This window comes from Ochotona princeps, chromosome 16 (genome assembly GCF_030435755.1).
Source record: "Ochotona princeps isolate mOchPri1 chromosome 16, mOchPri1.hap1, whole genome shotgun sequence".
NCBI classification, from domain to species: Eukaryota; Metazoa; Chordata; class Mammalia; order Lagomorpha; family Ochotonidae; genus Ochotona; species Ochotona princeps.
The window spans coordinates 14,646,284-14,672,390 of record NC_080847.1 but is presented as its reverse complement, the minus strand read 5'-3'; the positions used below and the strand labels follow the sequence as shown (position 1 = coordinate 14,672,390).

At 57.7% G+C, this 26,107-nt stretch overlaps 1 protein-coding gene and 1 non-coding gene across 5 annotated transcripts; one reads left to right on the top strand and one right to left on the bottom strand.

Moving 5' to 3' along the window:
- The first annotated feature begins 689 nt into the window (after positions 1-689).
- Positions 690-26,107, top strand: RIPOR1 (RHO family interacting cell polarization regulator 1). Of its 4 annotated transcripts, none has more exons than XM_058674165.1 (22): positions 690-806; positions 17,861-17,987; positions 18,093-18,245; positions 18,361-18,439; positions 19,102-19,125; positions 19,221-19,274; positions 19,411-19,563; positions 19,674-19,737; positions 19,827-19,870; positions 19,950-20,075; positions 20,512-20,660; positions 20,748-20,877; positions 20,965-22,734; positions 22,835-22,956; positions 23,797-23,929; positions 24,143-24,278; positions 24,370-24,531; positions 24,722-24,880; positions 24,991-25,187; positions 25,288-25,371; positions 25,486-25,576; positions 25,674-25,859. In XM_058674165.1, the coding sequence occupies exons 2-22, from the start codon at positions 17,884-17,886 to the stop codon at positions 25,769-25,771; spliced, it is 4,032 nt and encodes a 1,343-aa protein (XP_058530148.1). In that variant the 5' UTR covers positions 690-806; positions 17,861-17,883; the 3' UTR covers positions 25,772-25,859. The 4 variants fall into 4 exon arrangements, with proteins under 4 accessions (XP_058530148.1, XP_058530149.1, XP_058530146.1 ...); XM_058674166.1 differs by lacking the exon at positions 690-806 and adding an exon at positions 7,317-7,438; XM_058674163.1 differs by lacking the exon at positions 690-806 and adding an exon at positions 16,964-16,997 and having other exon boundaries at positions 25,674-26,107.
- Positions 12,453-12,559, bottom strand: LOC131482298 (U6 spliceosomal RNA). Its single transcript, XR_009246878.1, has one exon. It is a non-coding gene; the product is annotated as a U6 spliceosomal RNA (small nuclear RNA).

Sequence of the window (26,107 nt, the reverse complement as noted above, 5' to 3'; positions counted from 1 at the left end):
CTGCACAGACTAGAGCCAAGTAGAGGCTACACAGAGCACAGGGCAGCTCTGGGCACAGAGGCACAAGAGAAGAGCCCGCGGACTCCTGTTGTTTCATCCAGGGTTGTTTGTTTGTTTAACAGGGTGGCTGGGGCATCTTCCTGGTGCCAGGCAGCCTGCTTGGCGCTTTGTGTTGATTTGCCCAGCAGTTCAGGCTCATCAGTGTTTACTGAGCACATGGGCGGGGCCCACACCCAGGGCGTTGGCAGAGGGTATGATAGGAGTGAAGCCCACAGGTGGGATCCTGCTGAGTAGAAGCAGAACAGAGTCCCCAGTGGGGTGGGCACTGGGGTGCAGGCAGGCCTGACCGCTCTTCAGACAGGATAAATCCTGGAGAGAGCCAGGGCCTGGGACCCTGGGGCTGGTGAGCGAGGTCCCACCTCAGCACATTCCCTTCTGTGTGCCGTCAGAGATAATTAACCCCGGGACCCTAACAGCTGCCACCAACACCCTCCAGGAATTTGGGCCCACCCCACATGAGCCGACACTCCCCACTCCCACCGTGCAGCCCTGGGGCAGAAGAGCATCTCATTAAGTCCTGTCCTCCCACTTGCTGCCCTGAGGTCACCCAGCCCCTGCCTCTCTCCTGGCTTCCTGGGACGGCCTTGACTGGCACCCTGGACTCTCAGAATCCTGGGCAGATGGCTACTTGCCCTGCCAGACAGCAGTCTGTCACCTCCCTGCGGATCAAGGCCCCCTGTGTCCTCACGGACCCTGACTCAGCTCATGATGGCAACTGAGGGGGCCAGGGAGCCCCTGAAGGGAAGGTAAGAGTTCTGGCTTGCCAGGGTGCCCCTCAGGCATGGCCTCACTTTCTCTGGAACACCAACTGTGTTTGAGATCTGGGACCTCAGAATCTGGGAATTGGGCACAGTTGGCCAGCACACCTTGGACATGGCCTTGGAATGGACAGCCCTGGGCAGGAGCAGGTGGCCTTTTCAGAATGGAAGACAGACAAGGGCAGTGCTGGCGGCGGAGCATAAGGTGTGATGAGAACACAGAAGAGGGGTCCTGAGCCAGCAAGGGGCTTGGGAAAGCAACCCCCCCAAGAAGTGCTATCTGTTGAGAGCTGAGGGGTGAGCCAGTCATCCCCTGATGCCAGGAATGGCAGTAGGGACACAAGGAGCCAGGGCCTGCTAAGAGGGTCAGGGAGGAGGAGATGAGGCATAGGGGCCTGTACAGAGGCCCTGCAGCTGTCCTGTGGGGAGTGGGCCAGGCAGGATGAAAGCCAGGGCACCAAGAGGCCAGGTGGGGAGTGCAGATAGGTGTCCTGGAGGAGGGCAGGCTGGCGGGCGGGAGGTGGGGGGTGGCTGGTGGCTGATAGGGTGTCAGGGAATAGGTTGTATGAGAACTAGGGAGGGAGAAGACTGGAGATGGAGTTGAGTTTGTTATTCTGAGGTGGAAGGAGTGGATGGAGCAAGAGGCAGAGGGGACTGAGGCTTCATGTGAGGGCAGAAACAAGTATCAAGGTGAGGACAAGGGGGCCCAGCCCTGACCCTTCCCTTCCCCCGCCCCGGGAGCCCACTGAAGCTCCTGCACCATCAGGAGCCATGCAGAGGCACGACTGAAGAAGCAGATGGAAATCCCGAAGAAGAGTTAGGAAGCCCAAGGGACAGACCAACCAGGACAGGCACAGGAGCAGACGCGTGAGCAGCGCAGTGCCGGGGGCTCTAGGGTGTGGAGGTGTCACTGGTGGTGGAGGGATTCCCAGGGAATCCCAAGATGTAGGACCAGGTGTGACTCTGAGCGGGGGCGCCCCGGCCTGGCCGGGCTGCAGCCTGCACACTCCAGGAAAGCCTGGGGGTGCGCGGGAAGGAGAGGGCTCGGGGGAGTTAGCAGCGTTCTGTGGTTCTAAATGCAGTGCAGACCCTCCCCACACGGTGGCGCCAAAGGCCAACTCCGTTCACCCGGCTCGTCTGGAGCGAGCAGGGGCCGGTGTGGGGGTCCTGAGCCCCCAGGTCACTATGGGAGGTGCCATCCCCCATCAAGGTGTCCTCCAAGTCCCTATCAGAGCAGTCCTTTTAGCGGGTAGGAACTCTAAGAATAAACCACACTTGGCGGCCTGTGTCAGGGCTCAGGAATGACATAGTCCCACGGGACTCGCTCATCGCATGATCGGGAGAGGCAAGGACGCGCCTCCTACTTGTCCCTTAGGAGAAAGGGGTCAGGAAGGAAGGAAGGACGCCCGGCCCAGCCCGCGGGACACGCAGGCACCCCACCCCCGGTCCGCGCCAGCTCAGCCCAGCCCGGATCGTCTCACAGCTCCCCCTGGAGGCCGAAGCTGGGTCGGCGTGGGGGCATCTCCGAGGCGCAAGGGGCCACTGGGGTCGGGGGTCCCAGGGAAGCCACAGCAGCCTGGTGAGTCTGGAGACGCTCCTGCAAGGCCTCGCCTTGCTGCTCTTGAGAGTGATTCTGTGTCCGCTGCAAACTGTCCTTTGTGTCAGTGCAAAGAGGAAAACCAAGGGGAAGGACAGGGCCCAGGCACGATGGCTTGAGAAGGCACCTCCTGTTTCCCTGGCTGTTCTGGAAGCTTCCCCACTGCACCTGCTGAATGTGCTCAGACAGAAACCCTCACTGCCCTCCCTGACACGACCCCACCCATCCCTCAGATCTTACCCCCTCTCCTTCCGCCAAGCCTCATGAATCCAACATGGCCCGTCCATCCCTGCCTTTTAGCCATCCCCCTTACTGTTCCCCCTGCCTAGAACACTCTTCCTTGGATGCAGCCATCTTCCCTTCTCATCATTCAGGATTCGGCTCCAGTGTCACTGCTTGACTCATCAGCTTCACCATCCTGGGTTGGTTCCTTCATATATCTATATCTATCTATCTGTAGATAGATAGATAGATAGATAGATAGATAGATAGATAGATAGATAGATAGATAGATAGATAGAGATATATGAACAGCAGCATGAGGGGGCGGGAAAAGAAATATTTCACCCACTGGGTCATTCCCCCAATGGCTGCAATGGCCAGGGCTGAGGCAAACCACAGCCAGGAGTCAGGCATTCTTACAGGTCTCCCACATTGGTGCCATCTTTTGATGCTTTCCCAGGTGCATTGGCAGGAAGCTGGAACAGAAGTGGAGCAGCCAGGACTTGAACTGGTGTCCACATGAGGTCAGCATTACAGGTGGCAGCTTCACTCACTACACCACAGGGTCAGTTCCTATAATTCTTTTATGTCTCTGAACATATAGTGCAGCCTGCTGTCTGCCTCCTTTGACTGGAATCTAACTGCTACGGTAGTGAGGTCCTTGCCTGTCTGGACTGTCACTGAAAGTCCACTGCCCAGATTCACACCAGGCACAAAGTGAGTGCATCACCTATGTTTGCTGTCCACGTTCTGTGGCCATAGAGCATCTCAGGGCATGCCTGAGCCACTGCGGCCCTCTGCCTCCCACTAACAGGATGGGTCGTCCCTTCAGCCCTAAGTGATCAACCATGTCTTCCTACCTGAACAACTCATTCTTTAGGATACATTTTTTTTAAATTAGTAATTTATAGGGTCAGTGATGTGGTGAAACAGGTTAATCTTCTACCTGTAGTTCCGGCATTCCATATGGGTGCTGATTCCAGTCCTGGCTATTCTACTTCAATACAGCTTCCTGCTAATAGCCTGGGAAAGCAGCAGAAGATGACCCTAGGCCTTGGACCCCTGCACTTGAGTGGGAGACCCAGAAGAAGTTCCTGACTTTGGATCATCTCAGCTCTGGCCATTGTGGCCATTTGAGGAGTAAACCAGTGGATGAAAGATCTCCCTCTCCTAGTCTATAACTCTGATTTCCAAGTAAAATAAGTAAATCTCTTTTTTAAAAAATTTATTTGTATTCATTTGAAAGGCAGAAAGAGAGCTCTTCCATCTGCTGGTTTGCCCCCCTGAATCCCCAGGCTGGGCCAGGCAGAGAGGCTGGGTGTCTAGAGCTTAATCTGGTTCTCCCATGAGGGTGGCAGGGACCCGCGTGTCCAGGCCGTCACAGACATCTAAGTGTCCTCTTTAGCCTAGTGGCTAAAGTCCTCACCTTGTATTCGCATGTCAGGATCCCATATAGATGCCGGTTCTAATCCCGGTAGCTCCACTTCCCATCCAGCTCCCTGCTTGTGGCCTGGGAAAGCAGTCAAAGATGTCCTAAAGCCTTGAGACTCTGCACCCACGTGGGAGACCTGGAGGAGGTTCCTGGCTCCTGGCTTCAGATCGGCGCAGCACCAGCTGTTGAGGTCACTTGAGGAATGAATCATTGGACAAAAGATCTTCCTCTCTGTCTCTCCTCCTCTTTGTATATCTGACTTTGCAATAAAAATAAATAAATAAAATAAAAAGCCTGTAGCACCTGAGTGAGGCCCCAGTCCTGTGGCTCTCCCGGCTCTCTGCCTCTGGCCCCATTGGAGGGATTTCCTCAGGCTTAGAACATGACACAGGAGCTGTGGGAAGGCCAAGGATCCCCGCGGAGTGCCCGGCAGTAACACCTGCCTGGAGCAGACTCGAACTGTGATTCAGGGAACAGGGCCAGAGCTCAGCCCTTGCATGTCCTGTGTGACCATGGAATGTTCCTGCTGTCACAGAGCCCCAGGTGAGGTGGCCTGCAGCTGTGTGCTTCTCTGCCAGGCCTGGGAGTTACCATGGTCCCCAGGCACTGCCCTTTCCTCATATCTGCTGGATATGGGAGCAAGCCAATGGTTGCTTCGGTATAAACCTGTTCACTGGACCCAGAACAGTAGCCTAGCGGCTTAAGTCCTCACCTTGCTCCAGGATCCCATATGAGCAGTGGTTCTAATCTAGGCTACTTTCCATCCAGCTCCCTGCTTGTGGCCTGGGAAAGCAGTCGAGGACGGCCCAAAGCCTTGGGACCCTGCACCAGCATGGGAGACCTGGAAGGGGCTCCTGGCTCTTGGCTTTGGCTCAGCTCAGCTCTGGCCGTTATGACCACTTAGGCTGAGTGAACCAGCGGATAGCAGTTCTTTCTCTCTGTCTCTCCCTTTGTCTGTATGTCTGCCTTTCTAATAAAACAAAAAATTAAAAATAAACAAATAAACCTGCTCACTGCAGCCATAACCCACCTGTGGTCTTAGGTCTAGACACTAGTTAGGGGTGCAGGCTTCAGGCTTGGAGGGCATTGAGGATTCAGGGGACACAGGTTTCCTGGGAGAGGGTCCATTGGAATTGGTTTCCAAGTGAGTAAGGGGGAGGAGAATAGCAGGCAGGACCAGAGTGTGGGGGCCATGACCAGAGGGAAGCAGGCAGGTGATGTCGTGGAAGGCCAAACAGCCCCTACAATGGATGGAGCACAACAGTCAGGAGGACAGGGAAGGTGGTGACTCTGATCCAGATACAAACTGCGATCCTGGAGAGATGTGGCTGGCTGACCACGAAAGGGAGACGAATTACCTGTGCCCAGGGGAATTTTCTAGAAGTAGAATTCCAGTGGTCCAGATGGACATAGGATGGGTCCTGAGTAATGCCACAGGGACAGCTTCTGCCACTACCCCCACCCAGGCCAGCACAATATCTAGCCCTCAGTGCTCCGGGGCACCTGCTGGATGAGTGACTGAGATAACACTGAGAGGGTGTTCAGTTGGGGAAGGGGATGCACTCAAAAGATGTTGAGGAGGTGGGATTGTGAGGACCCTGCAGCTGCGTGAGGGCGGAAAGAAGGAGGCCAAGAACTTGTGCATGTACCGTTCCTTCACCAGCTCATTCAACAAATATTTCTCCCACTCTGTGAGTCAGGGCAGTGGTGACAAGGACCTCTGTGGCTACTCCCCCACATAGCTGGGAGGCCCACAGTTAGTGGTTGTGTGAGGTCAGGAGAGTGCCCAGGGGTCAGGGGGACGGTGGTGCTTTGAAGGGATGGGAATGAGGGACAAAGAGCGTACCTGGGGACCTCCACAGGGACTGCTGGGTCACCAACAGAGAGGTCCCCAGGACTTTGGGAAACAGCAGAGATGGGGAAGTCATGAGTGGCCTGTGACTGGGCAACAGTTTAAGACCAGAGGAACAAGGAAAAACCTAGTCCCCAGAGGCAATACCCAAGCGTTAGGTCCTCAGGGTGCTACAAAGAAAGGCATTGGTGGGACTGGGGAGGCAGAGGGCAGGGAGAGATTAAGGGCCATGTCTGTAAGGGCCAGGAGGAGGCTGCAGGGCCTCTGGCCTCCGCCCCATCCCTGGGTTATTAACATCAGCCCTTAGGACCCAGGTGGGGAGCACAGACTCAGGGGCCACCCTAGGACAGCTGACCTCTAGAGAGGAGATGTTGCAAGGTGCAGGGGCCAGAGAAATCTGGAAGGGGAGGGGGCTCAAAGCAGCCAGCACTGTGAGGGCAGCAGGGGTCTGCTTAATGGGGTGGGAATGGAGCTGGCCCTTTGTCCCTAGTGTGGTCAGCTCTTAGCTCCACCTCAGCTCAACCCTGACTTTTTTTTTTCTTTTTTTATGACTTATTTATTCAATTGGAAAGTCATATACAGAGAGGAGGAGAGACAGAGAGGATCTTACATCCGTTGATTCACTCCCCCAAGCAGCAGCAACGACCAGAGTTGAGCCAAAGCCAGGAGCCAGAAGCCTCTTCCGGGTCTCCCACGCAGGTGCAGGGTCCCAAGGCTTTGGGCCGTCCTCGACTACTTTCCCAGGCCACTACTTTCCCAGGGAGCTGGATGGGAAGCAGGGCCAGCGGGATTAGAATCCGTCTCTATATGGGATCCTGGCGTGTGCAAAGTGAGGACTTTAGCCACCGGGCTACCACGCTGGTCCCCAGCCCTGACTTTCATTAACACCAGTCCCAGGCCTGGGTCCTCTGAACCTGCCAGAACCCTCATCCAGGCCCCAGGAATACAGCCTTAGCTTGCCGGAAGCCTGAAGTGCTCCATGAGCAGCGCGAAGGCAGGTGTTGAGTCGGCCAGGTGTGGGACGGTGGCAGAAGCTGCTGGCTTCCCCACCCCCTTCCCCCAGTCAGCCCACCCCAAGAGTGGCAGCTCTCAGGAACTAGTTCAGGTTGTAACTGGCGGGACTAGCATGTCTGGGGAGCCGGAGGGACTACGAAGGGCACTCTCCTGGTACCCTACCGCTCCTGTACCATCTGGCCGTCTTAGAGCCTGTGCGGGGCTCCCAGAACTCAGTCCTCTCCCTCAAGACACCATTCCTCGCGTCCGCCCAGGGTCTCCGTTGCTTGCTGGCCCGTGGGCTCGGCAGCCACCCGCGGGCGACCGAGGGCGGAGCGAGTGGCGGGCGCCTGTAGGGGGTGCGGGCGCCGCGGGAGCACGGGGGTGGGGCTCAGCGGGCCAGGGGAGGGGCGCGCGGCGGGCGGCGGGCCGGAGGGAGGGGCAGGCGCCGGCGGCGGCGACTGCGGCAGCTGCGGCGCGACCAGGCCGGACAGCGCGAGGTCCTCGCAGCCCAGCGCAGCCATGTGAGTGTCCGCGAGGTTTCGGGGAGCTCGGGGGCGGCGTCTCCCCATGCCGGCTTGGTCCCGGAGTCGCGGATCTGCGGCCCCAGCTGCGGCCCTGTCCCGCCTCCCACCATCCCCGGGACCCCGGGCGGCCGCGCGCCGTCTTTTCTCCCCTCCCCCCCTCCGGGCGCGGAGGACGCGGCTTTGCTCCACAAAAGCCGCCGCCTCCAGGCCTGCCGCGCCGGGCGCTGCCTGCTTCGCTCCCAAGAGCAAGGCCCCAGCGGCCGGTGCCCCGGGGCTCAGGGATGGACCAGGCCGGAGGGTGGGCCCATGGCGCCAGCCTGGGACCTGGCACGGACGCTCACGGGGAGGCCCCGCTGCCCTCGCTGCGGGGCAAGCTGAGCTGGAGATGCGGAGGAGGCGACAGAGGGGTGCAGGCAGGCTGCGGAGATGAGCTAATCTTGCTGGCCGCACGGGCCACACGCTAAGCCGCTTTGGGTCCGGGCCCGTGGTGACAGAGCCTGGCCTGGGGCTGTGCTGTCTGTCCAAACCTGGTGTAGCCCTGGTGCAGTCGGGGGACTTGCCCAGTCCCTGGAAATGGGACTGACCAAGGGTCGGTGTTGGGGGGGAAGGCGGGGGTGCGAGGGAGATCTCTGCAGGCAGCCCCAACCTAAGCACCCTGCAGAACTGGTTTGAGGAAGGGGCTGCTCTCCCAGGTGAGAGGGCACCCCCACCCTCCTCCAGGCTTGAGAAGCCAGAGTCCAACCTCCAGCACCTACCCTTCTGAGCCAATTGCAACGCGTATCCAGGCTGGTGGGCCAGCATCTCCTGTGTGCAGTCTAAGGTAGCCATAACGGTGCTCTGGCCGCCGTTCTGAGGGGCCGTGCTGGACCTGCAGCATTCCGCCAAGGCACAGCCTCCTGAGGAGGGTAATGACCAACTGGCAGATGACGAACAGTCCAGAGAGCTCAGTAATAGCCTCAAGGTCACACAGCGAGTTTAGAGAGAAGTGGGAGTTGGAGCTGAATGTCCGCTCCTGCACCCTCTGCCTAGTATGTAGTATGGGACTTGGGGGTGGGAATTCAGGATTGCGTACAGAATGTCCCAGAGGGCCACGGAGGACTCTTTGGCCCCTCTCCCACCCCTTCCTTCCCCTGGGTACTGTGTGCAGCAGCTGGGAAAAGGCAACGAGCTAGAGCTGTCCCAGAGATCTGTGCTTGGGTAGGGGGAGGGGAGCACGCGGGACGCCTGGCTGGGTCCTGCCCAGGTGGAAAAGCAGCAGGGGAGGGCAAGGGTGAGTCACAGCAGGGCCCGCTCGCTCCGCCGCCTCTGGGGCTGGCTCCTCAGCCAGGACCTGCCTTGGGGAGGCCGCCGGGATCCCAGGGGCACTGTCGGACGGGGAATGTGACCAGCTGACCAGGGAGGAGGCCGGCAGGAAGTGAGGCCACCCAGCCGCCTCCGCCCGGTTCCGGGGTGGGGGGGGTCTCAAGTCCTGCCGCCCCCCCCCCCTTGGGCAGCTGTGGAATGACGTCAGCAGATGGGTTTGGGGCAGTTGCCTTGGAGACAGGGGCAGGCCCAGGAGGGACCCCTCCTCCCTTGCAGGGTTATTTTTAGCATGTTTACCTTGGTTGGGGGGCGGCCCTGGGGGGGCGGGACTCCTGGGAGAGGAGCTTGCCTGGTTTGCCCTGAGCACCACAGTGTGAGTGGCAGGACCTGGAATCTGGGGCCAAGCCAGGGTTCCTCTCCCCAGCCACCCAAATGTTAGGGATCTGTTCGGGACAGATTGCATGTCCATATGCTGGTCAGTCAGGTTGCCCCTCTGCATTAACTCTGCGGTTCAGCCCTTTGCTCCCACCTCCCTCCAGCAGGGGAGATCTGACCCGAGCACTCCCTACCAGATGGCCACCCTGGCTGCCTTTCGTGGGGCTGGGAGAGTGGGCACCGTTACACATCCCGGTTCCCATGGGCCAAGGGAGTCGGTGGCAGCAGAACCCTAACCAGAAAATGAGTGTGACAGTCAGTCTTCTCTGGGTCCAGATCCCCACGGATTCCCAGCTCTGCCCTGTAGGGTGGAGGGCTGTAAGTGGGGTCAGGGACCTGGAGTGGAAACAGACATAAAGTGTGCTCCAAGCAGTCAGGATTTGCCGTGGCTAGGTTTGGACACCCCATGCCCCCTGCCCAGCTCCCTCATTCCAACACCTTCCTGGTAGAGGGCCCAGAAAGTACAAACAGGCCCCTAACCCTACCAGGCTCAGTGTGGTGGGAAGACAGGCCCTAAAGGAGAACTGACAAGTGGGTTCTGTGGTCTCAGGGATCAGAGACAGGAAGCTGCCGGGGCACCAGAAAGGAGGAAGCAACCAAGGTAGGCTTCTCGGTGAAAGAGGTTAGAAAGTACGGCTAAAGAACAAGCTGAGGGTCATGGGAACACGTGGGACTGGAGAACCCCAAACGGCAGAGGGGCTGCAGCTGGGGTGGGGAGCAGGGGACAGGGAGACATAGAGTCTGAGGTCAGCCTTTGGGGACTCTGCAGGTGTCCCAAGAGTCAAAGTAGCAATGTTGGAGATTCAGTCTTGGGGCAGCGAGCCTGGGTGTGAATCTTGACCCTGCCACTTATCAGCTGCGCTATCTTGGGCCGATTAATAATTGTTAATAAGAGCTGTTAATGTTTGCTGTGAGCTAGCCATGCAGTGATGTGTGTCCACCACAGCTTCCCTTCCCCCAGCGTCCCGGGCCCCCCCCTCCCCTGTCCATCCGCCCCCCCCACCCCCCGTCTGGGAAATAGTCCTTATCTTCATTTCCCAGACAGGTACCTGGAGTGCGGTAAAGCCTAGGAACGGCCAAGCCTGAGATCGTGTATTCGGGGAGCTGTGGGTTCCTGATCTGGGAGATGGAGCTAACAGGACCTTTTTGCTTTTGGGTTTTTTTTTTCCCCTGCCAAGGGCTATAGGATATTTATCAATGCATGAGCCATACAATTTATACAACCTCAAAACATGCCTGCTCTAGATTTATTGAATTCTGAGTCCTACCTGTGGTCACCCTTGGCAGGGCCAGACAAAATAATTTTTTTTTTTTTAGTTTTAAATCAGGATTTATTAGAAAAGTTGAGAAAGGAGACTCCTGTCCTAGTGAAGGAGGGGGCTCTGCGATAGAAAGGACCCTTACCCCCTGCCATAGTGGCAGGAGGAAAAGTGGAAAAAAAGAGACCCAGACAAAATAATTTTGCAGACCTGGGATGTGCTCCCTGCTCCTGACCTGTGGGGTTGCTGCCAGAATTAAATGAGACGACATTGCAAAGCATGATGCTGGCCATTATAGGAAGCACCTGTGAACGGGGTCTGGCACGGGCCAATGACTGGCAGTTTGAATACAGCCTGGTGGTTGCAGGTAGAGACAGGAAGGCCATTTTGCTGCAGGGGTCTGGGTCGAATTGGTGGCAGCTTGGACCCGAATTCCAGCTCTGTGGATAAGGTGATATTTAAGAGCTAGGTCTGTCAGGAGTGGGCGTTGGAGCGGCCATGGGGGTGACTGGGAAAGACGTTGAGGCTGTCTCCCACTTTCTGGATATACAGATGGCAGGGCTGTGAGGAGAGGTTTGGGTTCCCAGAGGAAAGTGGTGATTCAGTCTGCAGGCTGCACACTCAGCACCCCCACCCCCCGCCCACTGTGCACTGTCACTTGGCTTCTGGAGAGGCGTGTACTGGCAGTTTGGAGCTTATGGGAGTCATTTCAGCCAGGGGAAGATAAGATGTTTAGATGAAATTGGACTGTGGGAGATGCACAGCTCAAGGGAGGAGAGGAGGCTGCCCCATTGGGGAAAGGGGGGTGAGTTGCCCAAGGGAGGTGGGGACCCAGGAGCAAGGTCAGAGGAAGAAAGGGTTTAAAGAAGAGAGAAAAGGAGCCCCCAATCAGGCGCTGCCCTGAAATCCATGCGGGTAAGAATGGACACTGCACACTGAGTGTCGCCACTGGGAGGTGCTGCTGAGTCAGTGGTGTGACCAGAGCAGAATGCTGAGCAGGTGGCTGGAGGAGGGAGTGGGTACCATGAGATTGGGGTAGACTTCTCTTCAAGAAAACCTGGCTTTGCAAGCAGGCATTTGGCAGACAGCACCAAAGATCACCTGGGACACCAACATGGTGCCCATGTTCAGATCCCAGCCTCCTGCTAATGTGCACTCCGGGAGGCAGCAGGTGATGGCTAAAGCACTCTGCCACCCATGAGGTAGACGCAAACTGAGGTCCTTGCTTCTGGTTTTGGCCTGGTCCAGCCCTAGCTGTTGCAGGCATTTGAGGATTGTGCCAACAGATGGAAGACCACAGTCTGTCACTCTGGCCTTCAAGTAAGTGAACAGAAATTTTTAAAATATCTGGCTCTGAAAACAAAAACAAAACAAAAACAAAACAAAACTGTTTTCCTCTGAAAGGAGGAGAGAGAAATCAGGTGAAGAGAGGGGAACTGGAGAGAAACACAGGGTCCGCAGGGGGAATCATGTGTGAGTCACTGACAGAGAGCCAAGTCTAAACTGATACATACATCCAGAAGGAGTGTGTGTTCAAAGGAACACACCCCTGTAGACACGGAGCTCGAACAGTCCTCTGTGTCCCCTTGTAGTTAGAGCACCCCACGATTAATCTCATGGCTGTCATCACAGATTAGGTTTCTGCCTGTTGTTTTTTTGTTTTGTTTTGTTTTGTTTTGTTTTGTTTTGTTTTAATTGGAAAGGCAGATATACAGAGAGGAGAAGAGACAGAGAGGAAGGTCTTCCGTCCAATGGTTCACTCCCCAAGCGGCTACAACAACTGAAGCTGAGCCAATCTGAAACCAGGAGCCAGGAGCTTCCTCCGGGTCTCCCACACGGGTACAGGGTCCTAAGGCTTTGGGCGGCCAGGATTAGAATTGGCACCCATATGGGATCCTAGTGCATTCAAAGCGAGGACTTTAGCCGCTATATTATCACGCCGGGCCCTTGCTTGTTTTTGAACTTCATGATCAAGGGTACTTTTTTTTTTCTTTTTTATCTTATTATTTTGTTTAAAAAATATGGAACGCTTCATGAATTTGCGTATCATCCTTCCGCAGGGGCTATGCTGATCTTCTCTGTATCGTTCCAGTTTTAGTATATGTGCTGCCGCAACGAGCACAAGGGTACTTTTTACTTTTATTTTATTTTTTGATCAAGGATGCTTTTAAAAAGTTTATGGAGAAGGGCCCAGCGCAGTAGTCTAGCGGCTAAAGTCCTTGCCTTGCACACACCATGATCCCATGTGGGGACTGTTTCTAACTCCAGTAGCCTTGCTTCCCATCCAGCTATTGCTTGTAGCCTAAGAAAGCAGTAGAGGGCCTGGCAGCGTGGCCTAGCGGCTAAAGTCCTTGCCTCGACCACCCCGGGATCCCATATGGGCGCCGATTCTAATCCTGGCAGCTCCACTTCCCATCCAGCTCCCTGCCTGTGGCTTAGGAAAGCAGTCGAGGACGGCCCAATGTATTGGGACCCTGCACCCATGTGGGAGACCCGGAGGAGGTTCCTGGTTCCTGGCTTCGGATCGGTGCAGTAGCGGCTGTTGCGGCTCACTTGGGGAGTGAATCATTGGACGGAAGATCTTCCTATCTCTCCTCCTCTCTGTTTATCTGACTTTGTAATAAAATAAATAAATCTTTAAAAAAAAAAAAAGAAAGCAGTCGAAGATGGCCCAAAGCCTTGGGACCCTGAACCCAGGTAGGAGTCCTGGAAGAGGCTTCTGACTCCTGGTTTTGGATCAGCTCAGCTCCAGCCAAGTTCACTTGAGGAGTGAACCAGCAGATGAAAAATCTTCCTCTTTGTCTCTCTTTCTTTCTGTATATGGGACTTTCCAATAAAAAATAAATCCTTAGAAAAAGTTTATGGAGAAAAGGAAATTAAAATATAGGTTTATTTTGGTGTAGGAGATTTTGAAAGCCATTCTGTCTCTATCTGTCTCTGTCTCTCTCTCTCTGTTACACACACACACACACACACACTTTACCTAATACACAGTTCCATAAATTTTTGGAACATCCCTTGTATGCATGGATTTTTTTTTTAAAGATTTATTTTTATTACAAAGTCAGATATACAGAGAGGAGGAGAGACAGAGAGGAAGATCTTCCGTCCGATGATTCACTCCCCAAGTGAGCTGCAACGGGCCGGTGTTGCACCGATCCGAAGCCAGGAACCAGGAACCTCTTCCGGGTCTCCCACACGGGTGTAGGGTCCCAAAGCTTTGGGCCGTCCTCGACTGCTTTCCCAGGCCACAAGCAGGGAGCTGGATGGGAAGTGGAGCTGCCGGGATTAGAACTGGCGCCCATATGGGATCCCAGGGCTTTCAAGGCGAGGACTTTAGTCGCTAGGCCACGCTGCCGGGCCCAGTATGCATGGATTTAAGAAGCAGGTTTTTGCTAAAGATTTTTTAAATTATTATTATTATTTGAAAGGGAAATTTACAGGGAGAAAAGGAGAACTACAGAGAGAGATCTTCCATCCGTTAGTTCACTGTCCAAATGGCTTTAATGGCTAGAACTGAGCCAGCCTGAAGCTAAGAGTCTGGAGCTTCTTACGGGTCTCCCACATGATTGAAGAGTCCCGACCAGTTAGGCCATCTTCCACTGCTTTTCCAGACCGTTAGCAGGGATCTGGGTCAGAAATGGAGCAGGGCCCTGCACGGTAGCCTAGTGGCTAAATCCCTACCTTGCAACCATCAGGATCCCATATGGGCACCAGTTCGTGTCCTGGCTACTCCAGTTCCTATACAGCTCCCTGCTTGTGGCCTGGAAACGCAGTAGAGGGTGGCCCAAAGCCTTGGGACCTTGCACCTGTGTGGGAGACTTGGCAGTGGCTCCTGTCTCCTGGGCCCCGGCTCCTAGTTTTGGATCAGCTCAGCTCCAACTGTTGGGGCCACTTGGGGAGTCAACCAGCAGATGAAAGATTTTTCTCTCTGTCTCTCCTTCTCTCTGTAAATCTGCCTTTCCAATTACAAAAATAACAAATAAATCTAGAGAAAGAAAGAAAAAGAAAAGAAAGAAAAAGAAAAAAGAGCAGAGCATCTAGGACTTGAACCAGTGCCCTTGTGAGATGCCAATATCAAAGGCGGTGGCTTAACATACCACACCACAGTGTCAGCCCCCCCCCCTTTTGGAAGTTACTTAATTTCATCTACTTGTAAGGCAGAGAAACAGAGCAAGATCATCCATCTACTTGTTCATTCCCACAAATGCCTGCAACCATCAGAGACTGGCCTAGGCCTATGCCAGGAGCCAGGAACTCAGAACTCTATCCAGGTGTCCCCTCTGCATCCTTTCCTGCCTCGTAGGTGCATTAGCAGGAAGCTGGTTAGGAAGAAGAGTAGGTAGGACTAGAAGCACTACTCCAGTATGGGATGTGGACATTCCAGAAACAGCTTAATTTGCTGTACTACAACACCTGCCTCTCAAAAAATCTTTTTGCACCAGAATAAACTTACATTTCAATTTAACTTTCTACAGACATTTTAAGGTGTACTTGAATGTCCATTTATGCCTTGCTTCGTCCACTGAACATTATCTTTGGACAATCCATCCACATGGTCACAGGGAGTTACAGTCCCCACTGTGCCATGTAGCAAAGTCCCACTATTTGTCACTGGCCATTTGGATAAAAGTTTCTAGGGTTGTTTTCATTTGTTGTGTGGGAGTGACTTGAGCTTGTTTGAGGCCCCCTGGAGAATAGCCTGAAATTCCCAGGGCCTAAGAGAAAGCAGAGATGGTTGGGAGCTGTCAGAGTGTGCTGGGTGGGAGTGAGGGAGCCTGACTGAGATGGAGAGCTGCTCCATGTATCCAGTGAAGCTGCTGTGCTTGAACCTCTGGTGGCACCTGCCAGCCTGTATGCAGGCGTAATGCTGGGGCAGTGGGGATCAGGCTGCCTAGGGTTGGTTCTGCCTGGTGGGAGCCAGGCTGACATTACCAGCAGCAGGCAAGTACGGGGACACAGCTGAGCTTCCAGGCTGGGGAGGAGGCAGAGCAGAGCAGAGCCGGTAAAGCAGGGACCAGAGGAAGGAGGGAGCTGGCAGACTCCAGGAGGGCAGAGGCGGGCTGGGAGCTCTGTGCGGGGCGGTGTCTGGGACATTCCAGGCTGCTGCTCCAGTGCCTTGCACGTGCTTGGCCCAGCATTACCATTCAGTGAATGGTTGAGCAAATCAGGGACCGAGGGGACCAGGGAGGCTCCAGGTAGAGGGCAGGTGGAGAGAGGTAATGGAAAGTGCCTGAATGATGTGGTCGGTGTGGCTGTAATTTGCCAAGGAGCCATTCCAGAGGCAGCTGCTAAGACTGTTCCCATGGCGAGGGCGGGGGGTCCGGGGGTGGGGGGGACATGACTGAAGGGAAGAGAGGCTAGTGTGTGTGTCGGGGGGGTGATCCCGGGAATACAGAGGTGGCCTGTGTGTGTGTGTAAGGAGGGTCAGGCAAAAATAGAAATTCTCAAAGTGGCCCTTGGACCCCATGCTTCTGATTGCGGCGGCGGGGGGCGGGGTGCAGAAGAGTGGGATCAGTAGGTTTGCTGGGTATGCAGACCCTTTGTTTGCCTGCCCTGGGTTTGAGGAGACTGTAACCACACTGCAACAGAACTGAGGCAGGGTTGTTTATGGGATCTGGGAGCATGCAGCCCCTCGGAGGGCTAGGGAAGGGGCGCTCGGCAGACCCTGGGCATGGTCACTATGTCCAGGCTGGAGGCACACAAGGGCTATTCAAAGATAATAAAGCCTGGGTGGGGGAGAGCTGGCACCAAGGGTGTTCAGCGCTGAGGGGCCCTCATGGGAGGTGCTGAGGAGTCTGTGGGAAGCAAGGGGGAAAATCCTTAGCCCAAGGAAGCAACTTTGGCTAGAGAGGAAACTGACTGGGCAATGGGTGCCCAGGCTGAGCACCTGTCTGGGAGTAGGGCCTGAGTCTGTGGGATACTAGGGACCCGGGGCTTTTTCGGCATCCCTCCAGAAGCAGCCACACAGTTGGGGTGCACCTCCTGCCTCCCGCAGCGCTCATGTCTAGGGTCCTACTGTTACACCCTTTTAGCATGGCTCTTCCACTTTGGCACCCTAGCCCTTTCTTCCACTCTGTCAGCACCCACTCTCCACCCCTCACATTCTTTGAACTTTTCGGTCTATACATCCCAACAGCCACTGTGAACCCCCAATTGCCACAGCCCCCACGCAGCCCCTCCTACCTTCCATGTTCACCGTCCTGTTTACACGCATTCCTGACACCAGCCCCGCGGAGAAGACCCCAGTTCGTTCTTGCCTGGTGGAGAGCCCTCAGGCACTCCTCTGGCAGGGCTGGTGAAGCCAAGGCCTGGCGCCCCCCTAGTCCAGCGGGTCCCGCCCCATCCCGGCCGGCTGAGTCAGGCGGCAGGAACTGGGCGGGGGGGGGGGGGAGGCGCCGAGAGGAGCCCAAGCCCAGCCAGAGCCGCTGGGAGCGAGTGTGAAGGCCATCGGGCCGGCACCTAGCTTCCCGGGGCCGGCGAGGTAGTGGGGGGGGGGGGGTGGCGAGCGCGCGGGGCGGGGGCCCGTCCTGGACCTACCATGAACTCCAAAAAGAAAGGTAGGACCTTTCCTGGGGCTGCGCAGGCTCTGAAGCTGGCCCCAGGGTGGAGGGGAGAAGGGAGGCGGTGCAGGCCGTAATCTGGGAACTGGGGGTTCGCACTTCGGAGCAGAGTGGGGGATTCTGCTTGAAGACCCCTTTCCACCAAGGGCAGAGTTGAAGGTGTGCGCCTGTGACTCAGTTTCCAGGTTGGAACCTCAAGAAGGTGCAGGAGGCGGGACATTTCTCGGCACTGCCCCCCTACCCTGGGAATCCCCCTGCTTGCTGGGCGCCAGGAGGGCTCTGGCGTCCGGAGGTCCGGAGCCCCGGGAGTGCGTTGAGGGGGAGCAGCTCTCGCTGGGCGGGTGGCCTCGGCTGTGCCTGCCGGGCCTGTCGGACAGGGATCGGAGCACGCACCTGCCCCGCCCCGTGACCTCCCGCGGCCTCCCGGGGTGGGGGCACCCGAGCCCTGGTGGGGGGCGGTGGGTGGGGGGCAGGGCTGAGCTGCCGCCCCGCCCTCGAGTAAATAGGCGCTTCCGCACATTCTTTACGCGGCCCGCCCCTTTCCTGCCCCTTCCCAGCCGGAGGGGGGTCCCGGAGCCCGCGACCCCCCTTCCTGCCCCGCGGCAGGCGGAGCCCGCACCCTGGCAGGAAGTGGGGGCCGAGCTGAGGCCACGCCGAGTCCCAGGCCGAGTCGCCTGCTGCGGCCCTGTCATTAGCCCCGGGGGCTGGCAGGGCTGAGTCCAGATGCTGGAGCCCAATCGGGCAGCTGTCCCTGGTGACCCAGGACTTGCTCCAGCCCTGCGATTGGGCTGCGGGAAGGAGGTCCCAGGGGGCCCGACTGGTGCTGGACACCTCCTCCTCCCACCCCACGCCGCCCCCAGGGAGCCCCGCGCGGACCCATTCCATGATGTCCCTGTCGGTGCGGCCGCAGCGCCGCCTGCTCAGCGCCCGGGTCAGTAGGAGCCAGTCTTTCGCCGGTGTCCTTGGCAGCCACGAACGGGGGCCCAGGTAGGGGCTAACAGGGTCATGGGAGGCGGGTTGGTCGGGATTTGGGGTGCAGCAGCTCTGGGGGGACTCCCGATTGCCTGTCTTTGAGGGCAGCACTTTCTACAGGAGCTTCCAGGTCTTCAGCCCTCCGGGGCCCCCACGGAAGCCGCCCGCACTCTCCCGCGTGTCCAGAATGTTTTCTGTAGCCCACCCAGCACCCAAGGTGCCGCAGCCCGAGCGTTTGGACCTGGTGTATGCCGCACTCAAGAGGGGCTTGACGTAAGCAGCTCCCTTACACCCCTTGTGCCTCTGTTCCTCCTTTCTGTTGGTAGGGTTTCTGGGCTGCCTGAGGCAGGAGGGGTGAGTTTGTTGTCATTGCTGCCCCTCCTCCCAGGGCCTACCTGGAGGTGCATCAGCAGGAGCAGGAGAAACTCCAGGGGCAGATAAAGGAGTCCAAAAGGAATTCACGCCTGGTGAGTGATCTGGAGTTGTGGATGCCCTGTTCAGCCAGGGGACAGTGGGGGAAGGATCAGGTGCCAAGGTGGTGTGTGTGAACTGGTCTAGGTATGAGTTCCAAAGGGACTAGGGACCAGTGTGGTGGCTCAACAAGCTAATATTCCATCTTCAAGTGCCAGTATCCCACACGGTTGCCAGTTCTGGTCCTGGCTGCTCCACTTTCACTATGCGCACTTTGCTTAGTTTTCTGCACCTGCTCACAGGAGCATCTACTATGGGAGTGGAGGGGCTGAACACCAGAAGACTGTGTGGTCATATGATGGGAGTGGGAGAATCACTGCTTTCCCTGCTGAAGAAGGGAACACCTCTGCTGGCTCAGTGGGAGGCCCTGGCAGGGGGAACTGTACCCAGGGAGGCCCTGGGTTGTCTCCCAGGGGTTGTAGGAGAACTGTCCTAAGGGAGGAGAGGGGCAGAGTTGCCAGAGGGCTGCAAGGGATCAGACCAGGGTTGGCAGCACTCATCCGGCTGCAGCATTGCAGCTCCCTGCAGCTGTGGGGTGACAGGCAAGAAGGCTGCCCAAGAGGGGGCTTTGATGGATCCAGAGGGGAGCCCCTGCTGGAGTTCTTCCCACTGATCATTAGTGCCCCTTCTAAGTGCCCCTTATTACTGCCCCCTGCAGGGCTTCCTGTATGACTTGGACAAGGTGAGTGTGTGGAGAATGGCGAAAAGGGGTTGGCTTTCCCGGGGAGGGGCAGGAGCCCTGGCCCTCAGGCGCCTCCTGACCTACCTTTCCCTCAGCAAGTCAAGTCCATCGAACGCTTCCTGCGACGACTCGAGTTCCACGCCAGCAAGGTAGGTGGGCAGAAAGCCTGGCAAGCAGGGTTGGGAGGATAACATGGGGAAGATAGGGCTGGTGCTAAGCTGGGGTTGAGCAGCTCTCGTGGTGGTCTCAGGCCCTCAGTCTGTGTCATCCCATTCACCTTTCCAGATCGATGAGTTATATGAGGCATACTGTGTCCAGCGGCGCCTCCGTGACGGTGCCTACAACATGGTCCGTGCCTACAGCACCGGGTCCCCGGGGAGCCGGGAGGCTCGGGACAGCCTGGCCGAGGCCTCCCGGGGGCATCGCGAGTACACAGAGGTGAGGGATGGGTGCCCACAGGGCAGAAAACAGAAGCCCAGGATGGGGATGGCTGGCCCCAGGGAGCTAACTGCCTGCTGACCCATCCTGGCCCTGCCCCTCCCTTTCAGAGCATGTGTGTGCTGGAGGGCGAGCTGGAGGCACAGCTGGGCGAGTTTCATCTACGGATGAAAGGTGCTGTGGTGCGCAGGTGCTGGGTGGGGTGGAGGGAGTATGTTCAGAATCTCCTCTTGCCTGACAGTGCCTCTTCCCCTTCCTCCCAGGGCTGGCTGGCTTTGCCAGGCTGTGTGTGGGTGACCAGTATGAGGTATATGGAGGTAGAGGGAAGGGCTGGGACCCCCAGGGTCACAACACCAAGGGTTTCCTCATCCCAGCTGTTCTTCTAGATCTGTATGAAATATGGGCGTCAGCGGTGGAAGCTGCGGGGCCGCATAGAGGGGAGCGGAAAGCAGGTGTGGGACAGCGAGGAAACCGTCTTCCTTCCTCTGCTCACGGAATTCCTGTCTATCAAGGTGATGTCTCTTCCCGGCTCTGCAGGACAGCATGGGCCTGAGGACCCCATGACCCTGAGAACTCCCTGCAACTCTGTGACCCCCTCATGGCTCCATGAACCTGTAAATGTGTGACCTGGTGACCTTCATGACCTTGGGATTCCCTCACGCTCTCCATCCAGTCTTGCTGACTTCTCTGATCTTATGGTTTCCTGACCGTGTGACCACTTCATGGTCTTACCCTGTGAATGTCTGACCCGAGTTCCCATGGGGCTGTGACCTCAGTGACCCCAACACATGCTGCCAGGTTGCTTGCTTTAGGTCCCCTTGATGCCATGATATCCCCACCCCTACCTCCCCCTGACTCTGGGATCCTGAGACCATCTTCTGACCTCTGAGCACCCACAGTCTCACAGCCTCCTACTCTTGTGACCCCACTGTGTGCTCGTGGCTACAGGTGACAGAACTGAAGGGCTTGGCCAATCACGTGGTTGTAGGCAGCGTCTCCTGCGAGACCAAGGACCTGTTTGCTGCCCTGCCCCAGGTTGTGGCCGTGGACATCAATGACCTCGGTACCATCAAGCTCAGCCTAGAAGTCACGTGGAGGTCGGTGGGACCCAGGAGCTTGGGGACAGGGTTTGGAGGGCTGTGGCAACTGCTGATAGTCTCGCTATCCGTCTCCCTTCCCCCCAGCCCCTTTGACAAGGATGACCAGCCCTCTGCTGCTTCTACAGTCACCAAGGCCTCCACGGTCACCAAGCGCTTCTCCACCTACAGCCAGAGCCCACCAGACACTCCCTCGCTACGGGAGCAGGCCTTCTATGTAAGTCAGCCCAGGCCTTCCCACCTTCCCCTTACCCAGGGGGCTCTCTGGGGGGGTGATTCTCACATGTCCTGTCCTTTTCCCCAGAACATGTTGCGAAGGCAGGAGGAGCTGGAGAATGGGACAGCATGGTCTCTGTCGTCGGAATCCTCAGACGACTCCTCCAGCCCGCAGCTCTCAGGCGCTGCCCGCCATTCATCAGCCCCCAGGCCCCTGAGGCAGCAGCCTGAGCCGCTACCCATCCAGGTTGCCTTCCGTAGGCCCGAGGCCCCCAGTTCTAGGCCTGTGAATGAGGAGGGTGCCATGACCCCAGCTCTGGCCAATGGGCATGCCCCCTACAGCAGGACTCTGAGCCACATCAGTGAGGCCAGTGTGGATGCTGCCTTGGCTGAGGCTTCCATGGAGGCTGTGGGCCCAGAAAGCCTGACCCAGGGTCCAAGCCTGCCTGTATACCAAGATCCCACCTCTGGGGACCACCCCAGCCTTGCTCCTCTGACCCCAGACTCTGGCCATTCAGCCACAAGCCCCACCCTCAGTGCATCAGGCCCTGCTTCCATACTTGCGGACTCTGCTGCATCTACACACCCAGTCACAATTCTCAGAGCCACAGACGCTGGCCCTTCGGAAGTGTCAGGCCCCACCTGCACCGCTGCAGGCTCCACCTCTAGTGCAAGAAGCCCCACCCTTAGTGCTCCAAGCCAGACTGTCACTCCTGCCGGCTCTGACTACAAGCCCCCCACCTCGACCTTTACCACTACAGGCCTGGACCTGAATACCACAACCCCCATCCATCCCACTTCAAACCCTACTCATACTACTGTAAGCTCCACCCCTCCTGCAAGCCCTGCCCCCAGTGCTGTAGGCTCCACCCAGCCTACCATAAGCCCCACCCACTCTGCCATAAACACCACCCAGAATGCCACTGTGTTAACTCCTACCACTACAAACTCTGCCCCTAGTGCTGTAGATCCCACCCAGCCTACCACAAGCCCCACCCACTCTGCCATAAGCTCCACCCAGAATGCCACTGTGTTAACTCCTACCATTACAAGCTCTGCCCCTAGTGCTGTAGATCCCACCCACCCTACCACAAGTCCCACCCACTCTGCCATAAGCTCCACCCAGAATGTCAGTGTGTTAACTCCTACCATTACAAGCTCTGCCCCTAATGCTGGGGCCACTACCAAACCCACCACAAGCTCCACCCATTCTGCCATAAGCCCCACCCAGAATACCACTGTGTTAACTCCTACCACTACAAGTCCTACCCCCAGTGCTAGGAGCCCAGCCCAGCCTACCACAAGCCCCACTCAGAATGCTACTGTGTTAACTCCCACCACTACAGTCCCTACCCCCGATGTTGGGAGCCCAACTCGGCCCACTACAAGCCCCACTGTTGTATTGTCAAGCCTGTCCACTTCTCCAGACCCTGCTCTGCTCCCCAGCTTCTCTGCACATGCAGACCCGACCCTGTTGGGCACCAGCCCTCTGCCCTGTAGCCAGCCAGTGTCTGCTCCTAGTGTTCAGGCAGGCCCCGCAGCCCCCAGCACCTCCCACCCAAGTCCAACCTGCTCTGATTGGAAACCCCTCATGAGCCCTGCTGCTGACACCCCTGAGCCCATCTTGAGGACCCCAAACACCCCTGTTTCACCCTCAGCCCCTGCACTCCAGCATTCAGAACCTCGCCTGGCCCCGGCTGCCCAGGCCCCAGGCCCTGGGGAAGCTGGAGGGGCTGAGGACAGGAGATTAGAGGAGGCCCTGGGCACCCTGACAGCTGCATTAGATGACTATCGTGGCCAGTTCCCTGAGCTCCAGGGCCTGGAGCAAGAGGTGACCCGGCTGGAGAGTCTACTTATGGTGAGGAGGGCTGGGCCAGTGTGTGGGAGGGGAGGGCCATGGGTAGGGGCCTGGCAGCCAGGCAGGGTCAGCAGCTCTCTTCCCCTCTTCATAACCTCAGCAGAGACAGGGCCTGACTCTCAGCCGCGCATCCAGTCTCAGTATCACTGTGGAACATGCCCTGGAGAGTTTCAGCTTTCTCAATGATGATGAAGAGGAGGACAGTCATGGTTCTGGGGACAGGTGAGGGGCTTGGGGGGGATGGGCTAGGGGAGCAGGAAGAGATAAGCTTGCTGGGGAGAAGTGAGCAGTGCAAGAGGAGCAGGTGAGTTGGGAGAGATGAGCTGGGGCCAGTTAGGGCATAAAAGGACGTCCTTGCTGGCAGGTGCACCTGTGTCTACTCCTCCTGTGTCCACCTTCTGTGTCTGATGTCTATGTCTCTGACCCCATCTGTGTCCCCAGTGCTTCTGACCGCCCTTCTCCTGGCCTCCTCAATGCCTGCCTACCTTGCCAGGCCCCATCAGCCCATGAGCCTCCAGCCCTGCCTCTGCCCCCTGGCCTCACCTTGGACCTACCCCAGGAAGGAAGTCTCCCTGTGCCTTCCCGTATGCACTGGGTCCCCGAGCACCGATTGCCTCTGTCTCGACTCAGACTCTCTCGGAAGCCCCGGGCCCTTAGCGCCCAGTCCCGGAGTGCCCCTTGTAGAGTCCCAGCGGAGGGTCGTGCCCGGCCCGTCCTCCCTCTGTTGCTGCCTAGGTTCCGACCCCATGCGCCGTACCGCTTACAATCCACCATTCGCAGACCATCTCGCCCGCAACCCTGCTCCCGCCCATCCCAGCCTCGGCAACCCCGGCGGTCCTAGCTGGAGGTGGCACAGGGCTGACTCTTCCTAGAGACTGCCTGCACCTGCTGCTCCCAGCCCCTTCCTCCTCCTGCAAGTCCTCCGTGAACTTAACCATTGTCTGTTTTATGTGTATTGTCTACTCCTCCATTCTGGGTGGGGTAGGGAAGCTTAATAAACAAGCATTGGTGATCAGATGGTAATGCGTGTTCCTGGGGCGACGGGCCCCGTTTTTCCCTCAGGCCCCCTGGCAGCCTGGAAGCTGGGGCTGAGGACAGCCCAGACTCACCTAGTACTCGCCCCCTCAGCACAGGCTGTGCAGCCCTGGACACGGCCTTGGTCCAACACCTGTGTCACTGCAGTCGCCTCCTGCTGGTGAGGCCGGTAGTATTTCCCCTGCACCCTAACCCCTGGAGAGCCCCATTCTGCCACTGAGCTTTATACCCCCGGCATCTGGCTCTGGCTAGATTGGAGGACCTCCCACACACACACACTCCGGCTTATCTCTCCTCTCCCGGTGCATCCCAGAGCTCCCCAAAACCACAGGGTCTGAGGAACTTAAGTTCCACACACTCCCTTGTTCTCCAGAAACTGGGCACATTCGGGCCCCTGCGCTGCCAGGAGGCATGGGCCCTGGAGCGGCTGCTGCGGGAGGCCCGGGTGCTGGAGGCCGTGTGTGGGCTCAGCAGGCTGTGGGATGTCCCTGTCACCTGTGCCCAGGAAGGTAAAGGCCAGGCCCCTCCCTCTGCCATTCTGCCCTTTCCATTGCTTCTGCACCTGCTCTCTTGCTGACGGTTCTCCCACACTCCTTGCAGTGGTACAGTTCTCCACCTCTCGGCCCGGCTTCCTGCCTTTCTGGGACCAGTGCACAGAGGGACTTAGCCGCTTCATCTGCCCTGTGGAGCGCGTGCTTCTCACCTTCTGTGGCCAGCATGGTGCTCGGCTCGCCCTGCGCCAGCCTGGCTTAGCTGAGGCTGGTGAGTAGGCCACCTGCCTGCCCTTCAGGGACCCAGGGCAGGCCAGACAGATCCACTGAGAAGCACACGTTACAGCAGGAGCCTGGTGGGTAGGGTATGGGTGGGGCCCCGGCCCCTGGCCCTACACCCGGGATGGGTGTGTTCCCTGCCCCAGCTCTGAGGCCCTGGCCCTGTCCCCCTACCCACACAGTGTGTGTGAAGTTCCTGGAGGACGCCTTGGGACACAAGCTGCCCAGGAGGCCCCAGCCCGGCCCTGGGCAACAGCTCACCATCTTCCAGTTCTGGAGCCACGTGGAGACCTTGGAGAGCCCCTCCCTCGATGCCTATGTGACTGAGACTGCTGAGGAAGGTGACGCCGTGGCCCTAGTTCAGAGGTGGCTCTGAGGATGGGACCTCCCACCTAAAGGGGTTCTTTGTCCTGCCAGCCTGTGTCACCCCACCCTCCCTTTCTCCCCTCAGTGTTACTTGTGCGCAATCTGAACTCCGACGACCAGGCTGTTGTGCTGAAGGCCCTGAGGTTGGCTCCCGAGGGGAGGCTACGCGGGGATGGGCTTCGGGCCCTCAGCTCATTGCTCGTCCACGGCAACAACAAGGTCATGGCTGCTGTCAGTACCCAGCTCCGGAGCCTGTCATTGGGCCCTGCCTTCCGGAAGAGGGTGAGAGTTGGATAGAGCTCCTGGAAGGGCGAGGGTTGGGATCGTGGGTTCCTGGTGGCAGGCTAAGTCTTCTTTCTCTGCCTTGCCTTGCCTTTCCCAGGCCCTCCTGTGCTTCCTGGACCAGTTGGAGGATGAGGATGTGCAGACCCGAGTGGCCGGCTGCCTGGCCCTTGGCTGTATCAAGGTGACCCTGCCAGCCAGCCAGCCACCCTCTCCCTGCACCCCTCCCCACACCTTTGCCCCAGGCTCCTCACACCTGCTCCTTTGGACCCACCTCATGTTCTCTCTCCCCTCCTAGGCCCCTGAGGGCATTGAGCCCCTGGTGTACCTGTGCCAAACAGATACAGAAGCTGTGAGGGAAGCCGCCCGGCAGAGCCTGCAGCAGTGCGGTAAGAAGGGAGACTGGCTGGGACGGACACTCCGCCTGGAGGGAGCAGCACAAGATGAGGCCGGGGCCTCCCCTGACCCTGTCTGCATGTGTTCCAGGGGAGGAAGGTCAGTCGGCCCATCGACGGCTGGAGGAATCCCTGGATGCCCTGCCCCGCATCTTTGGGCCTGGAAGCATGGCCAGCACAGCGTTCTAGACTCCCCACCCACCAGCTTGCCAGGCCCCTTCCTCCTACTTTCAGGGCTTGCCAGGCACTGGCAGGGAGGGTGAGGGCTGGCTCCGGACACTCCTCCCCCACAGATTGCTATCAATGAAAAATCTAATATATACTTCCATTGCCCCCAGGGGTTGGCAGAGTGGGTAGCTGCAGTCAAGTGCCTCCCAGCTTCAGTGTGGCACGACCCAGCCACCATCAGTGACTGGGGCCCAGCACCCAGCCTCTGCCCTGCCACTTCCCATGGTTTTGTATTTTATTTACAGAGTTTTACAGAAAATAATAATTAAAAAAAAAAAAAGCCAATTGCCTTTCCTA